Source organism: Phycodurus eques, chromosome 8 (genome assembly GCF_024500275.1).
Source record: "Phycodurus eques isolate BA_2022a chromosome 8, UOR_Pequ_1.1, whole genome shotgun sequence".
Taxonomy (NCBI): Eukaryota; Metazoa; Chordata; class Actinopteri; order Syngnathiformes; family Syngnathidae; genus Phycodurus; species Phycodurus eques.
In genome coordinates, this window is record NC_084532.1 from 25,967,542 (window position 1) to 25,984,831 (window position 17,290).

The window sequence follows — 17,290 nt, forward strand, 5'->3', positions numbered from 1 at the left end:
ATCAAGAATTACAGCACACTTTCCAAGCCTGTTTTGTCTCATGCAAATGAGCCACTGCTCACCGTGTCCGTTGCCAATGCATTTTATTACCATGACGACCTGGGTGGAGTCGAGCAGCTACGAACTATGCCCAATCTCAAAAAAAAAATTAAAAAAAAGCCAGTCCCCACTAAGTATGGATTGCTTTTTCACGTTGGAGGCAACACTTCCTTACTTGATGGGAGGGTAGGCACGCCAGAGACTTTGTATATAAGCCATTAAAAAGTACATTTTCCATAATATGTCCCCTTTTATTTTATTTGGCTGAAATGTTATAAAGTCCAAAGTTGGCACATGCTAACCAAAGGCCTCCTCACACTTTTTGGGGGGCCACAAATGGCCGACTTTGGCCAGCTTGCCCGCTATTTCAGCATCAGTAAAACAATCAAGGCTGTCATGTTTGAAAGGAAGTAGTCAGTGCCAGAGTTCTTCCCTATTGTCAACTTATTGTTGGATCAGCCTGACAGTTTCAGACCTGAACTGAAGTCGAAAGAATCAAAGCACTTCACGTTTGACAAAAAAAAAAAAAAAAAAGCGCAAGTCGAGCCTTTGGAAACGTATAAAATGCTTTGGAGCGTTAGCTATGCAAATTGAGGTTCAAACGTACATAAGAAAACATAAAAAAAAATAATAATAAAAAAATACTGATATGGACGTGCGGCGTCTTTAAGGGATCCTCCGTTGTTCGGCCACATTCGCGGCGTATTTTTGTGCTCTTTCTGTAACACCATAAAGTGCCGCAAATTCGATGGCTAATAGGAAAGTAGTAATTGTAATAGAGCTACACTGGATTGTGGACTGTTTTATGATCTTTATATATTTGGGAGGCGCTAAGTTTAGCCCTGGTTGAAGGAAGAACTTCCAGCAGTCTTCACCGCATTTGCATGTTTTAGATCTGCTTAGTGGTGATTTTTCTGGTTGGCGCTCGGAGATATCACATTTCCCAGTTTTCTTGAACGTAGCATATGAAGTATTCCAGTGCTCTGGCCCAGAATTTGTCAACAAGCACTTGCCTGTGTCATCGCTGGAGACAAGAGAACTCCTCTAGTAGCTACATAAGCACTTTTTAAGTGTCAGAATATCAGAGGATCCCTACAAATAATTTTAATAAATAAACTTGTGCATTCTGTCTGAGTGCTTTTTCTTTCTTTCGTTTTTTTTTTAACGAGGAAAGATTTGTTTTAATAGGACCGCCCCGCACTGGTGCTACTGCGGCGGACGCTCGCCGACAGCATCGCAGAGGTCGCACGGCGATGTCATCGTTTGGGTGTCTCAGCACGCTCGCTCTCTGACGGCATCATCGAAGTTACTCGCCGATGTCGATGTCTCCCGCTGTGATGACAGCGGTTGCTGGCCGACATCATCACAGAGGATGCTCACTGTCGTCTTCGAGGTTCCTCGCCGACGTGCGCGAAGGCTTAAAGGAGGATGAAAAATAAAAAATGAGCCCTCTGGCGTGGCGTACATGGCAGAGAAGGCTGAGTTTGTTCTTTGGCGTTCTCACGGGCCTCTCTGGAGGATGTCCTCCTCTTATGAATTCTGTATATGTTTTGTTTTTTTTAATATTCCTGGGACATTGTGATTTAAGAGTCATCAAGGTAGAATAAAGTGCCATGCGGTCTCACTCCTCGCACGATTGACAGTTTGATTAGAGCGCCCTCTGCTGGGCAAACAGCTAGTAGCTTTCCCTCAAGTTGTCTCTGGTGCCGCTGTAGATGCGAGGAGCCGGTAGACTTCTGGAAGAGGAGGGGAAAGAAAGAAAACAAAAGTCACATTTACACTTGTACCCTCCTCAGATGTGCAGTACTACCTTTAGAATACCTTCTTGGCAAAAATGTCCATGCACAAACTGCTGTAAAATCACCATACATACAAATATTTTTTTTAAATAAAGGAAAACTTTAGACTTGCGTGTAAATACCAAACAATTTTGAGGATGCAACCCTCTAAATGCCAGTTTTATGATTTGAATTATTGAGTATTTTCCATGTAATGGTAAGGTGATGAGGCTTGTGGTGATTAAAGTCTTGGATTTGTCAGATTAGCAACAAATTTGACTGACGGCATCAAGATTTGAGTTTAATTTGTTCTGTGACCACACAACTCAAATCATCTTTCCCCATTGAAAAAAATGCAAATGATATTGCATTTTTGTAATGTGTTTTTAAATAAAGAATAAAGCACAATCTATAATATTGTGCTTTGTAATAGCCCACAATAATTAATATAATTAAATATTTTTAAAAGATATAAAATATGAATATAAAAGAAATAATAATTAATAGTAGTCATTTTTGCAGCAAAGACAAAAACATATATGCCCGTGAGTATTGTTAGCTTGTCTGTCTAGTTTTGCTTCACAGTTTTGTGTTCAAATAGGGCTACAACACCTCAACACTGATGCTTTTCCTTAGCCCATCTATGGCGTTTCACATTGGTAGCATTTTCCTACCTGCGCACAGGCTGTGCCAGTTTGCTGCGAGGCAGAGGGATGCCTCCGCCGCTACCTGCCGGGACGCTGGGGCGAGGCAGGCCGCTGCGGGGCGGAATCAGGGAGCGGCCGGGCACGGTGGCAGCGGCGGCGGAGCCGGCGGGGTTGGCGGTCGCCTTGACGGGCTGCCTCAAGGCCAGCGGCGAGGGTGCGGCCGGCGCCCGCAGCTTGCTGGACGGCGGAACTGAGGAGGAGGAAGACAGCGCGTGTCAAACGTGACGCAAAACCACGGACGTCGACGATTTCCGGAAAATAAATGAATGTCGGGAATTGGAGAGCCAAGCATGAAGAATGTCTTTTTAACAATCACGATTCAAATGGTCGGCAATGGCAAAAGAAGCAAGAGTCCTACCATAACATTAATGAGTGTTTATGTGTCACTATTTCTGCTATGACTATTCTCCCTCACGGGATGTCTGTCTATTCATCCATCTCGCTAGCATGTTTACCGTTTTCAAAGATTTTCCCTCCCTCTTGTCAACATTAAGGTGAATAATGGATCAATCTTAACGATAACATTCAAGCAAACGCAGGAGTTGGGTATCAATAATGCGGTACCCTCACCCAGGATGGCTCTGCCTGGTGCCGCTTTTCCCACTGCACAGTACTGGCTCGCTTTGGTTCTACATATTGGTCGGTACCTGTTCAAAAATTCACCGAATTGTTTTTTTTGGTGCGCCGAATGGCACAAGATGCGCCACATAGCTGGCTAAAAAGTCATTGGTGTCGAGGAAGCATTTTGAAGTGATACATCGGGGAGGAGCTGAGTTTAGCCGGGGTTGTTAGCGGATTAGCAAGAGTCTCCGCCGCATGTGTTTTTACTCTGCTGAGTGGCAATATTATCGAGCCAGTTAGCCATTTATTTTTTTCATATTAAGGGTAAGGTTGTAAAATGGGTTTTAAATTGTATTAAAGGGATTTGGGATTGTAGTTTGGCGTATATTCATGGTCTAAAATATTAATAAAGGCAATTATAATTATAGAAAAGCCACAAAATTACGTGGAGAGTTTTAGTTGCGTCCTACGGAAACATTGGCGAGTAGGTGAGTGTTTACAATACTGCAGCAAGAGTAAGCTAATGTTAGCATACGTCATTTCTCGCCACGTATTCCTCAACTCCTACAGTGGCACAACCATAAATAGTACGTTGTAGAACCTGCTAGCGTGAACGCCGTGCAGTGGGGGAAAAAGCGGCCTTGGTGGAGGTCTACTTTTTATGATGAGCCGACAGAATGAGATGCACGACGACACGGACACAAAACCACGCCGAGGAGCCACGGCAACAACAGCGGCGGCAAGCCGTCAGTGAAATACTCACTGAAGTCAACTTCGTCGCCGAAGCAACAGGAGAGTGGGACTGGACAAAGACAACAAAAACAACAAAGACACAGGCCTTAGGTCGGTCGGGTTTACAGGCTCCCATGACGTGCGTCGTCGTCACATTATTAATCCCAAACAACTTTGCGGCTCCTTTACGACAGAAGTTTGATTGGTTAGTGCAAAATGTGCCAGTGAATTCCAGGAGGCGTGGCATTTGCACCAAGGAAGAACCTGCTGGTGAGGATCTTGATCAAGGTGCAGTGAACCGCCACATATTCGCGCTTCGGCATTCGCAGATGTTTGGGGGGAACCCGTCCTCCAGTCAAAAGTGAAAGTACGTTTCTGCTTCTCTCCCGATGCAGCGAGCTACTTATAGCAGGATTAGTCTACTTTGCTGTTACGATTCGCTTGTATTCCTTTATATCTATTATTGCATGTAAATGCCAAAAGTGCTTGTGCGCATATTTGTTTGCCCGTGTGTGATGTCAGTTGTATACGCGTATTTTGCTTAGTATGCTAGCTAATACGATTGGTGAGCCACATGTGAAGGTGATTTGTTTTATGTTGAATAATTTAACTGCTGAATGCAGAAGTTTATGTAACATGGGTTCATGATTGTGTATGTGTGAGGAGCAAGGTGTTGATGCTTTATGATCATGACTTTTTTTTTTTTTTAATGAGGTTACTGCATAAGCAAGTTTATTTTTTTTTTTTTTTAAATCCAGAACACAAAGAAAAAGATGTGTTCTTATTTTTTTAGACGAAAATGAAAAAACTAAATTTGGACATATGTGTCGTTTGTTGACCAGCGATGATGGCGAAGGCACTGTTCATTGTTTTGGTTTTCCAATTTTATCAACAATTTGGCCTTGGCAGAGGTTAGCGGTCTACTGCTTGACATTGCATCTTAGCTTGTCAAGCTTTCTTCATACTGTGCCGAATTAACGTTGAACATCCCGTCAGCCCTTATATCGGGTGAGTCGGAGGACAGCGAGGTGGACGTCAGAGAGCGTCCGAGCTGCTTTGGGCCTGTTACCTCGCCGCGCTGTCGGGCTTTGGAGGTGCTGTTTGGTTTTGGGGGTCGAGTGTCTCGGGAGCTGAGGTGCTGCTGTGGACACACACACACACACACACACACACACACACACACACGTATACACACACGTCACTGCAACGCTGAGGCCTGCCTTTGCAGTGCGGTCGCATGCCGCTAGAGGACGCCACAGCCAAACACATGTGCCAGCCCGTAGCTCCGTTCAGCAGTCAAGTGGGAGGGAGTCAGCGCCTCATGCCAAAGCCAAGGAAGGGATGGAAAGCTCTTGGAGCATTTATGCCATGTTCTTCATGTCCATCTTAAGGTCCATGTACAATCCAAGACAATTCAGACTGGATATCAAGGACATGGAATAAATGCTCAAATGGCTTTCCAAAGGAAGGATTTAGTTAAAGATAAAGCTTAATGTTTAAAAAAAAAAAACATGGCAGGATAGAAGCATGTTTAGCAAACTGCAGCTTGCCCTCGGACCCCTGCGCTGTGCCACTTGTAACGGAGAGAAGGATTAAGAGCTCTCGGATTAAGAGGGATACCATTAACTTCATCCCACATTTAAGGATTACATCAAATGGATAGTCTGGACTCTTGTGAGGGGACGCTGTAATCTCTCTCTGTCTACGTTATGCTGCCCCCTGGTGGGCACGGCACACACACCAGAAGGAGCACTGTGTGGGACTGGAATGGATGAATGGCGTTTCTATTCATTTGAAGCGGGGAGCGATGATTTGAGATACGAGTGTTAGACAAATCAAGGCAAATCATAAAAACAACAAAAAAAGGATTAACTGCATATGTTTGTCTTTTTTCTCTGGCCGGCACGTTTTCCAAAAGAAGGAACAGCCGCAACAGGAATTTCTGTAAAATAAACAGACTCACACTCAAAGCCATCACCACAAGCATCGTCACTAGTTTTGCCACACTTGACTATTAGCAGAATTTAACTTCTTATTAGACTTCAACTAAAACTATGAATAATAATACCCGAGGCTCGTCTCACGACAAAATGTGCTGCAATGCAAAAGAAAGTTTGCCAAGAAAGAGTTAACGCGAACATGCAGGCATCGTGGACGTGTGTGTGAGTGTGTGCGTGGTACTCACGAGCTGATTGGCTCTGGTGTCTTGGGGATCCTCCATTTGGCAGCTGCAGGTTGGACTCGCAGCTTCGGCTGTTCTTGACGGGCTCCGGGCCTTGGGGGGGCGCCGCGTTGGAGCGCGTGAGGTTAGGAAGACTACGACGCAGCTTTTCTGCACAGGAAGAAGAGTTCGGGGATGTGTGCCGTGCAAGGTGTTAGTCCAGCAATCCCCCACCGATACCGACAAAATTGCCCCATCAAAAAAAAACACTAATTCGTCCTCATAAATAAAGTTTCACAGCCACAACGGTCTCTGATGGAAACCCGAAGTATAATGGGGCCCGCGACAAAAATGAGTTTCTTATCCGCTGCTTTCTGTGCGCTCACCTTCGTTCTTGACCACATTGGTCTGCGTGTCGTGGCCCTGGAGCGAGTGGCGCGGCTGCTGCAGGCGGCTGATGGCGGGCTGAGGCGAGCCGCGGCCGTAGTCCACGGAGCGGGCCGGGGAGCGCGAGCGCGGCGAGTTCCGCGGGGAGGCGCGCGGCGAGTGGCGAGGCGAGGGGCTGAAGCGGCTGGAGGGCAGGTGGAAGGCCGGGTGCGCCGCCTCCTCCTCGTCCTCCAGGCTGTGCGCGTCCAGCTCCTGGTCGCTGAACGTGCTGCGACGCAGCGAGTGGCAGGACGAGCCCGAGCTGCGTCGGGAGGCCGAGGCGGCGTAGTCCTGCCTCAGACCTGACCGCGCACACACACACACACACACACACACACACACACACACACACACACACACACACACACAGAGTTACGCGCGTGCACCTTTCAATTTGTCAGTTTATTGTAGTCACAGCACACAGGAAGGAAGTGCCACTTACTCTCTTCCTGCATACGCGCCAGAATCTGAACGTCGTTGACGTTGTTGAGCTTGTAGGTGGTGGACGAGCCCACCGAGTCTTCGTCCATCTCGGAGGTGCTCAGCTCGCTGTCCACCGACGACTGAGGGCTGATGGCCGGCGGGTTCCTTTCCGCCGCCGCGTTGCGCTGGTGCGCTGCAGAGGAAAAACTTTGCTTTAAAGTAGTCATACAGGGTGGGCGAAAAGTCGTCCTGTAGACACTTGAAAATGTTTTTTCATTACCGGTGCATTTATACTTATTCTGATCTGCAACAATTTCAATGAAAGCTTCCGTTATAATAGCAACAAGCAGGGGTTAGGGTCTCCAAAATAGTTTTTCAAGGCAAGTGTTGGGGGACAGGATTAGGGTTTCAAATGAGTTTCTAGCCAGGGTTTGGATTGGACGTTAGGTTTTCATGGAAGCATTAGGGTTTCAAAATCGGGTTTCTCGCAAGCGATTAGGTTTCAACTTTGTATTTTTTTTTTTTTTTTAAAAGAGCTTTCTCGTGTAAAATATGCGCTCTTTGCTCGATTAACGGACAACACTGCTTTGCTCCTCCGTCGTCGAATTAATTGGGTGGGATTTACCATTGCAAACCAGACTGCGGCGATCTAAACCAGAAACTTTGAACATCGGCCGGGTTTTGGCCTTTAGTCCTGCGGTCGCACCTGCGTTGACGGGCATCAGCTGCTGCCTGACGACGGGCACCTTGCTGGGCGTGGAGGAGGGCGAGTTGAATCCGCTGCTGTAGGGGCTGTTGGCGGCGTTTGGGCTGTACGGGCTCCCGTAGGTCACCTGCTGGTTGTAGCAGCTCCCGTAGAGGCTCCGACGCTTGTTTGCTGCAAGGTTTTAAGAAGTTTAAATGTGTTTCATTCATATGGTCTCTTTATGTCACAGATTTTCACCTATGAGGGTGTGGAACGTCTCCCCCATGATAAAACGAGAGTTCGCTGTTCATAAAGTGGCTCGGAGTACCAAATGCAGTCAATTCCGCAGGCACACTCCAAATTCTTAGAGCAAGTGGAAGCTATTCAAGTCTGTGGGCCGCAACAACGCTGACAGTGTTTGCTCGCGGTCGCTCTGCAGTCTGCCGCGGGGTGTATTCAAGCGGACGGAGAGCAGGACTCAATAGAAAGCATTCAAGCGGGAGCACAATGCAGGCGCGTGCGAGCTCTCAAGTCATGAGGTCGGGTTCCAGACTGCATGGGCACGTCCGGTTCTTGTCCTCGCATACACAATCTATAATGCAGAGATCATTTACTCAAGTGACACTCGGAGTCATTACGAGTAGAAGTAGTTGATTTTTCTTGAAAATCCACTCAGTAGCGCCCGCAGGAAAGTTAGGAAAAACAGATAAACATGAAATTGGGTGGACACGTCTATTGCCCAAATGAGCCCCGATCACAAGCGGCGGCACTAAATTGCCAAGCGTTTCTGTCTATGCCGTCTCACGTGGACAGAGCGTCGCGTCAACGTTTGATGATTAACCCGTTCGCTGCCGTGGACGTTTTCATTTGTCAAACGGAATCCAACTTTTTACTGCCACCGATGTGTATATTCTTCAAGTGTGTTTTTTGCAATGGCTAGGTGTGGAAGAGGGTCCCACCCAGCTTGTCTGTGAAATTCGGGTTTGCAACCCACCGTAATGACCGACAGATCTATGTAGATGGCGGCATTGCATCGCTTTGGATTTGATATCAGCACGGCTTTTGAGCAGACGGTAAAAATGAAGTTTTGACTCTCGGCTCGACGCGTTTTGGCGGCGCGACAAGTTTAGGCACCTCACATTCAAACAGAGAATGTATAACGTGTGGTACTAGCAACAGAGTGCGTGTCGCGATGGGTAGTAGAAAGCGTGTGTCCCGATTGTGAGAAAAGATGACGCAGTTTATGTTGTGAATGAGTCACGCCTTGAAAGATGAGTCAAAATGCTCTAGAACAGCTGGTAAAATGGGCTAATGTGGGTGGAGAGCACGATGTCAAGTTTAAGGAACATTTCAAGGACTTGCCGTGAAAAATGGGTGCCAAAATACATCGTCATTATATAACCTTTCATTTTGAATTCCCCATTGTCATTTTGTCTTGAGTCTGGGAGAAATAACGTCACCCATTTGCAGTGTGTGTTCACTACATTGCCAAATTTAGCCCCTTGCTCAACAAAGCGCCGCCACCTTGTTGTTACTGAGGTTTGTCATTAAGTCATGTGACAACACTTTTCCTGTGCAGGACAGCAGACGCTCGCTGAGGTGAAATAGAACACAACTTCGGATTTCTGGGGCCTTTCCCTGCTACTTTTGTCATATTATTATAATTTTTTTTTTTGCAATTGTTTGTTTGCCTTGAGATACGAGCATAAGTCTTTCCTCGCCCGGGCTCGCAACTCAAAGCGCACGTATTGCAAATCATCTTTCCCCATTGAAACGACAAGAAATGCCATGAATCCCTTCTAGCATCCCCAAAAAACAGCAACAAAAGATTTTGCAATGTATTTTGTATGAGGAAAATCGCACCCTACTTCATAAAAACATACAGTATGACAGACTTAAATTGAATTAAAACAGATCAAACAGTTTTTCTCACACTTTCTCATTCAATTCAATGCACATTGTGCTGCTCATTCTGGTTTGTGCACCTTGGCCACTAGGAGCAGTATGCGACAGAATATGACTGAGTACTGTTGTTTTTCCTGTGTTGCTGCATCGTTTGTGCAAACATCTGTTGCTTAAAGACAGCCGCATAGATGCTAATCATCGCTTATGTTAGCATTAAGCTAGCGGACTAAAAGCGAAGCTATGTGCTTGTTTTAAATATAGAACATGTAATTCTCTTTGTTTCCTGTTAAGCTTGACAGTAAACTAAAACTGACTAAAACTAGCATGGTTTGGTAGTATGGTTTCCGGAACGTATACCTCGTGATATTGTACGGATACTGCACGGTGCTCAGTTAGAGCTCAACGTTTTGGACCATAGAGGCAGGGATACGGGTTAAACTCCGCTTTATAGCGTGGACGTCCTCGTACGACCCACCTCGCACGACAAGACAAGCTGTCCGAGATGTTTTCGTATCGGCCGTGATCGGTGTCGCTTAGGGGAGAACGAGTGGCTGCTTACGCGGGCGGTCATGGCACACCAGGACAAGAGAAGCCTGAGGGGATTTGACGCTGAGGGGGATGAAGGAGCTCGGCCAGGCGCTCCTCTTGCTGTCATGTTATACAATTAGAGACAAAATAAAGGGCAGACTGTGGAGGAGAACACTGTTGTGTCCACAACTAAGCCATAGGAACAGCGTAAGCTAACATGAACGCTCATTTTTCGTCATTGTTCGAAGGCAAATTGACGGCAGTGGAAAATGGAGCACTGCAGCCAAGCGGAGACTGTGGAGTATAAATCTTGCGGCATAAATCATTTGATTCAAATTATTAAACCAATTACTTCTTCAAGTAAATAAGAACCTTAAATGTATATGTAAAATGTAGTTTAGTAGTTTTTTTGTATTTTATTATGTACAATAAATCAACCAATTATTTAGTGAGATAAATAAGAAAAAGAATGTATACATTTGAATTAACCAATTTTAGGGAAACGGCTCAATTTCAATGCAAAAAATACAGGATTATTGATCATTTAAACTATGTACAGTGTATGTAAAGTGCACGCCTGTACAATATGAGCAATACAATTAAATAAATACATAATTGCACATCTGTCAGGTATCTCCTAAGGGTAAGTAGTTTGTTTTATTTATACTTTACAGACGGAGACTCTTCAGCTGGTATGGGAGGGGGAGAGCAGAACGAGTATCGACTCATTCACGCTCGCGAGGTTTCACTCCGGCAATTATCTCGAACGAGTCTCCTCCGTGCTGTAACGTAACTGAGGCCCGCCGGCTGATGCGCAAGTGACTCGCTGCGCGCGTGCGGGCAGACTTGACAGCTCCCATCTATCGTCTTGCCCGCAGACTCCACGTTCCCGTGGCTAACGCACACACTCCATGGCGACAGCGTTCCCAGGCGCCCGTCCGTTTAAGCGAGCGGGCGCGAAGGCGTGCGTGCGTTTTGTGGAGTCGGCGGCAAAACGAGGGATGAGTCTCCCAGAGGGTGACGTGATCCTACTTCCACACCTACAAGCGATGAGGCCACCGCCCGTTACTTGCACTCTTAGTCATCCAGCAGCAGACTGTGCTTGCACTCAGCGCTCATCTCGGGTTTTGTCTTGTGAAACCTCATTATATACAAGCTAGAAGACACTTCAAAATAAGGGTTTAACTAGTACCAAGAGAAAATACAAACACCACGCCGCACTGAACGCATTATTGAGAACCCGGTGTGACAGGGTCTTTATTACGTATGTGTAAGATGACATTTTTCAAAGGTATTTTAGTATTTTTATAGATATATTTACCTTTTCTCCAATTGTGTTACTTTTATGTATTTTAAATGTAGCTCTGTTTACTTTTGTCATTTTCTTATTCTCTAATTTTGTTACTTACTATTACTATTGATAGAACCATCTATCTATTTACTTATTTGCACAAAGACACATTTATTTGAGGAGAATGAGAGCAGCAAGAAAACAGAGCGCTCCCGCATAGCGGAGACTGTGGAGCATAAATCTTGCAGCGTCCACAGCTAAGGCACAACAAGGGGGTAAGCTAATGCTAACGGTTAACGGTGGCGGCCTATCGTCAGCTTGCTCGTACCTAAAATTTTGGCTCGCAACACAAAGTAAAAAAAAAAAAAGTGCATTCGGAAATCAAGGTACCATTGACGCAAACCGCTGTCTAAATGGAAACTCTCAGTTTAGCCACAAGGAGGCGTGTGCCCCCCCCCCTCCCCCCAGTCGAGATATATTTATTTTTCTATATTTAGCGACGGTCAAAGCGTCGGACGAGAGCACAGCGCAAGTGTCCAGAGTAGAAGTGCAAGTTGAAAATGTTGCGGATTACCAGACATGGTGAGGTCCAGCCTGTGGATGAGCGAGCGCTTGGCCATCTCCATGTCCGGACTCGGGTTGTCCAAGGCCTGGCGGCACCACACGACGGGGCTCAGCGCCTTCTGCAGGGGACTGTTCAGCTTGGCCTCGTACAGCCTGAGAAAAAGCACAGAAGCAAACGTTTCATATGGAGACATGCCTGTAAATTGACTGTGTGGAAACAATCTGGTTTTGGTATGTCTTCTGTGTGAGCCAGATTCCGTCTTAGCCACAGTAACGATCAGTGGAAAATATTCTTTGTGGACGCAGCACTCAAGATCTAATACAAGAGCGTTGTCAAAAAAAACAAAAACAAAAAAAAATCTGCCTGCACGAAGATAACAATGCTCAATTTGGAGTTAGTTAGCCACGTTTCCACCAAACGATACGGTTATTCACATTCTGTGGCCAAAAGTACGTTAATTGTAGGGGATACGTTCCAGACCATCTAAGATATATTTTTTAATAAATTATAGTTTTACCCCTTCCATGCGAAAAAAAAAATACTTAATAAAACATCCTGAAAACATATTAAAACACATTTATTAAAGTATTCTTGAGTGTCTGTTCTTCCTCTCTCGCTGGCACAATTGGACAACAAAGAGAAATTAACATTGGATATTTCAACACCAAAATGTTCGACCAAACCATATCATTTCGTCTAGCGAAAGCTTGCTAGCTCAATGCGAAAAGCTTGCTAGCTCAATGCTAACAAGCAAAACAATGCAATCAATGCAAAACTCCATAGATTGGCTCACCGAAACTAGTATAGGCCTTGTGATAATTATTAACCTTCAAACAACTCCTACAACTCCTACATTGTGTGTTAGCATTAAGCTAGTTGAGTTTCACACACGTAAAGTTATGTGGTTGTTTTACAGACACAACATGGAATTGTGTAGACATCACAGACAATCTCACCCAAATTAGCATGGATTTTACAGGAATTACAAACCTTCTGACAACTGCTATTTTCACACATACAGAGCATACAACAAAATAGAATTAATCATTGTATATTTAAATAGTTTCAACCAACCAAATTGTATCGTTGTGTCTGATGAATGATAACCTGTAACCCTAAGCACCATAGACTAGGCTAACGGAAATTAGCATAGATGTGATGGTAATTCTAAACTTTCAAAGAGTTTCAACTTTAATACACACAGACCAGCAACACATACAAACAAGCAACTGTTGGAAAAAAATAATAATAATTTTGTGGCGGTTCACTACACATCTTTAATGCTTTAAAAGAATGTACCAGTGGCGCTTCTCAAAATTGAAAAGTCTGGGATTTCTGGTTCAAAGACACACTGCAATAATAATAATTTTAAAAATAAATAAATAAACAAAATAAAATTTTAAAAAAGCCTGTTCTTTTTGTTTCCAACACAAACGCCAAAAAAGGGGTGTCACGACCCTTTTAAAGAACAGCAAGAGAAGCAAGAGGAATCTCCACTACTAAACCAAATCACCGTCAGCAGCTGTCAGCTCAGCTGCACTCGCAGCCGTTACAGGAAGTCCCTCCTGATGAAAGGAGAGATCTTCCGGGCTCAAACTGAGACAAAGTTTAATCAATGCAACCTTCCTTTTCGAGCAAGGAGACGCTGAAAGTTAAAGAGATGATCCAGAATCCAGTCGCAGGCTAATTCCCAGATTACAGGAGCTCGCCATCGGAGCAGATAAAACAAGAGTCCGTATCTCCTAAATAACGCAAACATCCTGCGATGCAATCAAAAGGAAACATCTCCAACCACATTCCTGAAATTACAGTCCAGAAAACTGGGAAGTACGACAATTGCAGTTGAGCAAAATCAGAATAAGTAATAGCTGTCGTTTCGACAAAGCACAGTAAATCCACTGTATGCCTGTGAGTACTGTGACACGTGATGTTTCTGGACACTAAGGAATATTTTTAAAAAGTATGTTGAAATAAATTGAAGTGTGATTCACAAAGTTTAAATGTGTTTAAAGCAGATGGGCGAGGTAAAACTACTTAAAAAAAAATATAAGAATAAAGAAATAAATCTCCCTATATCACCGATCGTATACCCCGCAATAAACAGAGGTTCACTCTATGTATGCAAATTTGGGGATAACGCGGATTAAAGCTGATCCTCATCGTGTAATCACTTTTTTGGGTTGCCCGTTTTGCTCTCGAGCTCCAGCGTTAGTGGCCGGCTTGTGTTTGTTTGGCTGCGGGGAATTCTGCGTAGGAATGTAACCATGGCTGCCGGGCAGGACAACAGCTCTCGAGCACCAAAAGCAGTGCTGGAACAAGCCAAGCAATGTACACGTGTAACCCAGCTGTAATTCATTCGATAAGTCACTTTATGTTGCTTGAGTAATTGTGTTTGTATGGATGACAAAACCACCATATGACAGTAAAAACTATTTCAGCTATCTTTTACTGGCCAGCATTTAATTTTTAGGGCAATTAAAGGACACCAAGGAGATCAACTTTTTTTTTTTTTTTCAGTGAAGACTGTTAGGGTAATTTTCGTTTTCATGGTTTGAGAAAGGACTAAACAAAAAGGACAAGTAATAACTCGTTAACTACAATTGCAAAGTGCATTTAAATAGACCAAAACAGTTGGGACACATAAATGAGGACCGTTTAAACTTCATTTGTTTCATGCACAGATTTTATTTTTGATTATATTGACTGCACGTTACACTTCAATGTCCAAGTCTTTGGGCTTTTGGCTTAAAAGGTTATTGGAAAGAAGAGGTGAACTGCATTTTACTCCCTACTAGGATTGCACGGCATACCGATACTAGAAAAGTACTGTGATGAAACAATACTACACCTTTTTTTAACAGTACTTCTGCACAGTTCGGCAGTGAATAGTTCTCCATAATGAGGCTAACTGTGCTTGCGTCGTGCAGTTTATTAGTCACTTCTGTAAAATATGTATAGTATTTGTATGCAGAAAGACAGAAAGCCCGACAAGCGTACTTTGTTCGGCGGGAGAGGAGGGACAACATCTGAAGCAGCTATCGAAGAAAAATTCCAAACGAACTGGTCATGTTCCTGATTGTCACTCACTAGACCACGCCCCTTAAAGGCACAGGTACAACGCTACAGTTATTGCGTCTCAGCGAGTCCCAATGTACAGTAATTACCCTTTATATAACCAGTTCTTTTTTATATACTATTATATATACACTATATATATATATATATATATATATATATAGTTTGGACACCACTGCACTATATATATATATATATATATATATATATATATATATATATATATATATATATATAGTGCAGTGGTGTCCAAACTATGACCCAGGCCTATTTGCGGCTTGCTGTCTGTTTTTTAGCGACACGTACTAAACATTAACCCAATTCATTTCTTTAGTCTTTTTATGTTTTTATTAGGGATGTTCAATATCACTTTTTTTCAGGCCGATACCAGTATGAGTATTCACTCTTGAGTACTCACCGATAAAAAGTATTACTAGTCCATACATAAAATTTCGATGAACGCAATGAGATAATTGTGAACAAAGACCTTTCTTGCATTCTGACGCACGTGAGTCGCCAAAGTGTCAAACTGCCAGAGCGTAGCGCCAACTACTGGCGAGGATGACTTACTCAACGGCAGATGTATTTTTTTGCCTTAAGTATCGGTGGCTGCTATCGGAAGCCTTCACGAGTACCCAATACCTTGAAATAAGGTCGTTATTGGCCCGATCGCCCATCCTTAGTTTTTGTATTTTATAATAGTGCTTTTTAATTATTATTATTAAAATTGTAACCCAAAAAAAAGTGTGGTTTTGTTGAGGGGCTGGAATGCACAAAGAGAATTTCCATTCATTTCAATAGGGACAGTAGATTAGTGATTTGCGTTACAAGAATGAATTAAACTCATAAGGCACCACTGTAACTATAATATTCTATTTAAACAATATAAAATTGGAGAATGATTCTATTGTTTAGTATGTTTACTAAATACAATGAAAAAATGTCCAAGTGTCGCTTGCATCTTTTCATTTTTCTGTACGTAACCCTCGGATGAAAAAGTTGAACCACTCCTGATCTAGTCTGATCGACAAACAACAGGTTTCACGGTGCGTTCAGGGACCACCACCACCCGGCAGCTGTCATCTCCACTCACCAGCTGTCTTCGTCCTCGTGCAAACAGTCCATGACCTCCAGGTCCAAGACGTCCACCTGGTCCAGGATAGACGTCTCGCCCTCCGAGCACCGCGAGTTCCGGGCCGACCCGGAGGTGGCGGCCGAGGCGCCCTCACTCTCGTACGGCCTCCTGAAGCTGACGCCGTCGAAGGAGAGCCGCGGGCTCCGGCAGCGGCGGTTCTCCAACAGGTCGCCGTAGCCTAACCCCACCCCTTGGGCGAAGCCGGCCATGTCGCGCCCCGAGAGCAGCGCCGCCGCCGACGACGCCGCCGACAAGGACTCGTAGCCGGCGCTGTGGGGTCTGTGGTGCGCCGACATCATCATGGAGCGACCCCGGAGCTGCTCGTTCTGCTTCTCGAGCTGCTTCACCAAGTCCTGGAGCTTCCTCACCTCCAAGTCGGCGTTAATATTCGAGTTGATGTCCTCCATGGTGGCTCCCTCACTAACCCTCACTCAGCGCCCTCCTCCCCGGGGGAAGAAAAGGCGCTGGTCCGGGGCGGTTCGAGTCGCTCGTCGGTTCCTTCGAACTCCCTCCCCCTCCGCGACCGTCCTTCGTGTCCGCCGGAGAGACGTCGTTCACCCGCGGTGTTTGTTTGACGGAGTTAAAAAGCTTAACATTGTCTTGTGGGTTTGTCCCTCCTCGGCCATTTCCACAACACACGTCACAACGTTTGAGACAGGCTCTGGCAGCTGACGTCATCTCCAACGGGAGCGCGCACGTAAACCAACACCTATTTGCGCGTTCGCGACAAAAAAAAAAAAAGCTCCTGTTGCGCAACTTTTTATTAAGTTGCTTCTCGATGAGAAAACCATTTTTATGCTTTTTAAAATTGTATTTAATCAGGAAAAAAGTACAAATGTATTATTAATTAGATATTTATTTCCACACTGCCAAAATACCGCGAATACAAAATTAAAAAATTTAATTAAATAAAAACGAAATATTGCTTTTAATTACAGTATTTAAATGTATAAAATATTTCATCAGTATAAAACATAATACACACATTTGTTATTAAGTACTTATTTTCACACTGCTAAAATACTGTCCATATAAAATTAATCCAAAATAAATTGTATTTAATGTGCAATACGTCAGCAGGATAAAATAAGTCATACTGCACTACGCTTTATTTTCACACTGATGAAATACTGCACACAAACTACATTTAAATCAATTAAAATACATATCTACACAGTATTTATTTCATATGTACAATAAAAATATAGCAGCATAATAAAAATGTAAATAAGAATAAACACGTTTTTAATCACCCCGCGACCCTAGTGAGAAGCGGCTC

The 17,290-nt window shown here is 44.2% G+C and overlaps 1 protein-coding gene across 4 annotated transcripts; it reads right to left on the minus strand.

Moving 5' to 3' along the window:
- Positions 1 to 561: 561 nt before the first annotated feature.
- slain2 (SLAIN motif family, member 2) lies at positions 562 to 16,668 on the minus strand. 4 transcript variants are annotated; one of them, XM_061684263.1, is made up of 10 exons: positions 15,970 to 16,668; positions 11,811 to 11,953; positions 7,534 to 7,704; positions 6,847 to 7,020; positions 6,365 to 6,706; positions 6,003 to 6,149; positions 4,887 to 4,955; positions 3,849 to 3,887; positions 2,492 to 2,714; positions 562 to 1,775 (listed from the first exon to the last, which is right to left on the minus strand). In XM_061684263.1, the coding sequence occupies exons 1-10, from the start codon at positions 16,416 to 16,418 to the stop codon at positions 1,715 to 1,717; spliced, it is 1,818 nt and encodes a 605-aa protein (XP_061540247.1). In that variant the 5' UTR covers positions 16,419 to 16,668; the 3' UTR covers positions 562 to 1,714. The 4 variants fall into 4 exon arrangements, with proteins under 4 accessions (XP_061540247.1, XP_061540246.1, XP_061540248.1 ...); XM_061684262.1 differs by having other exon boundaries at positions 4,887 to 4,958; XM_061684264.1 differs by lacking the exon at positions 3,849 to 3,887 and having other exon boundaries at positions 4,887 to 4,958.
- Positions 16,669 to 17,290: the final 622 nt, after the last annotated feature.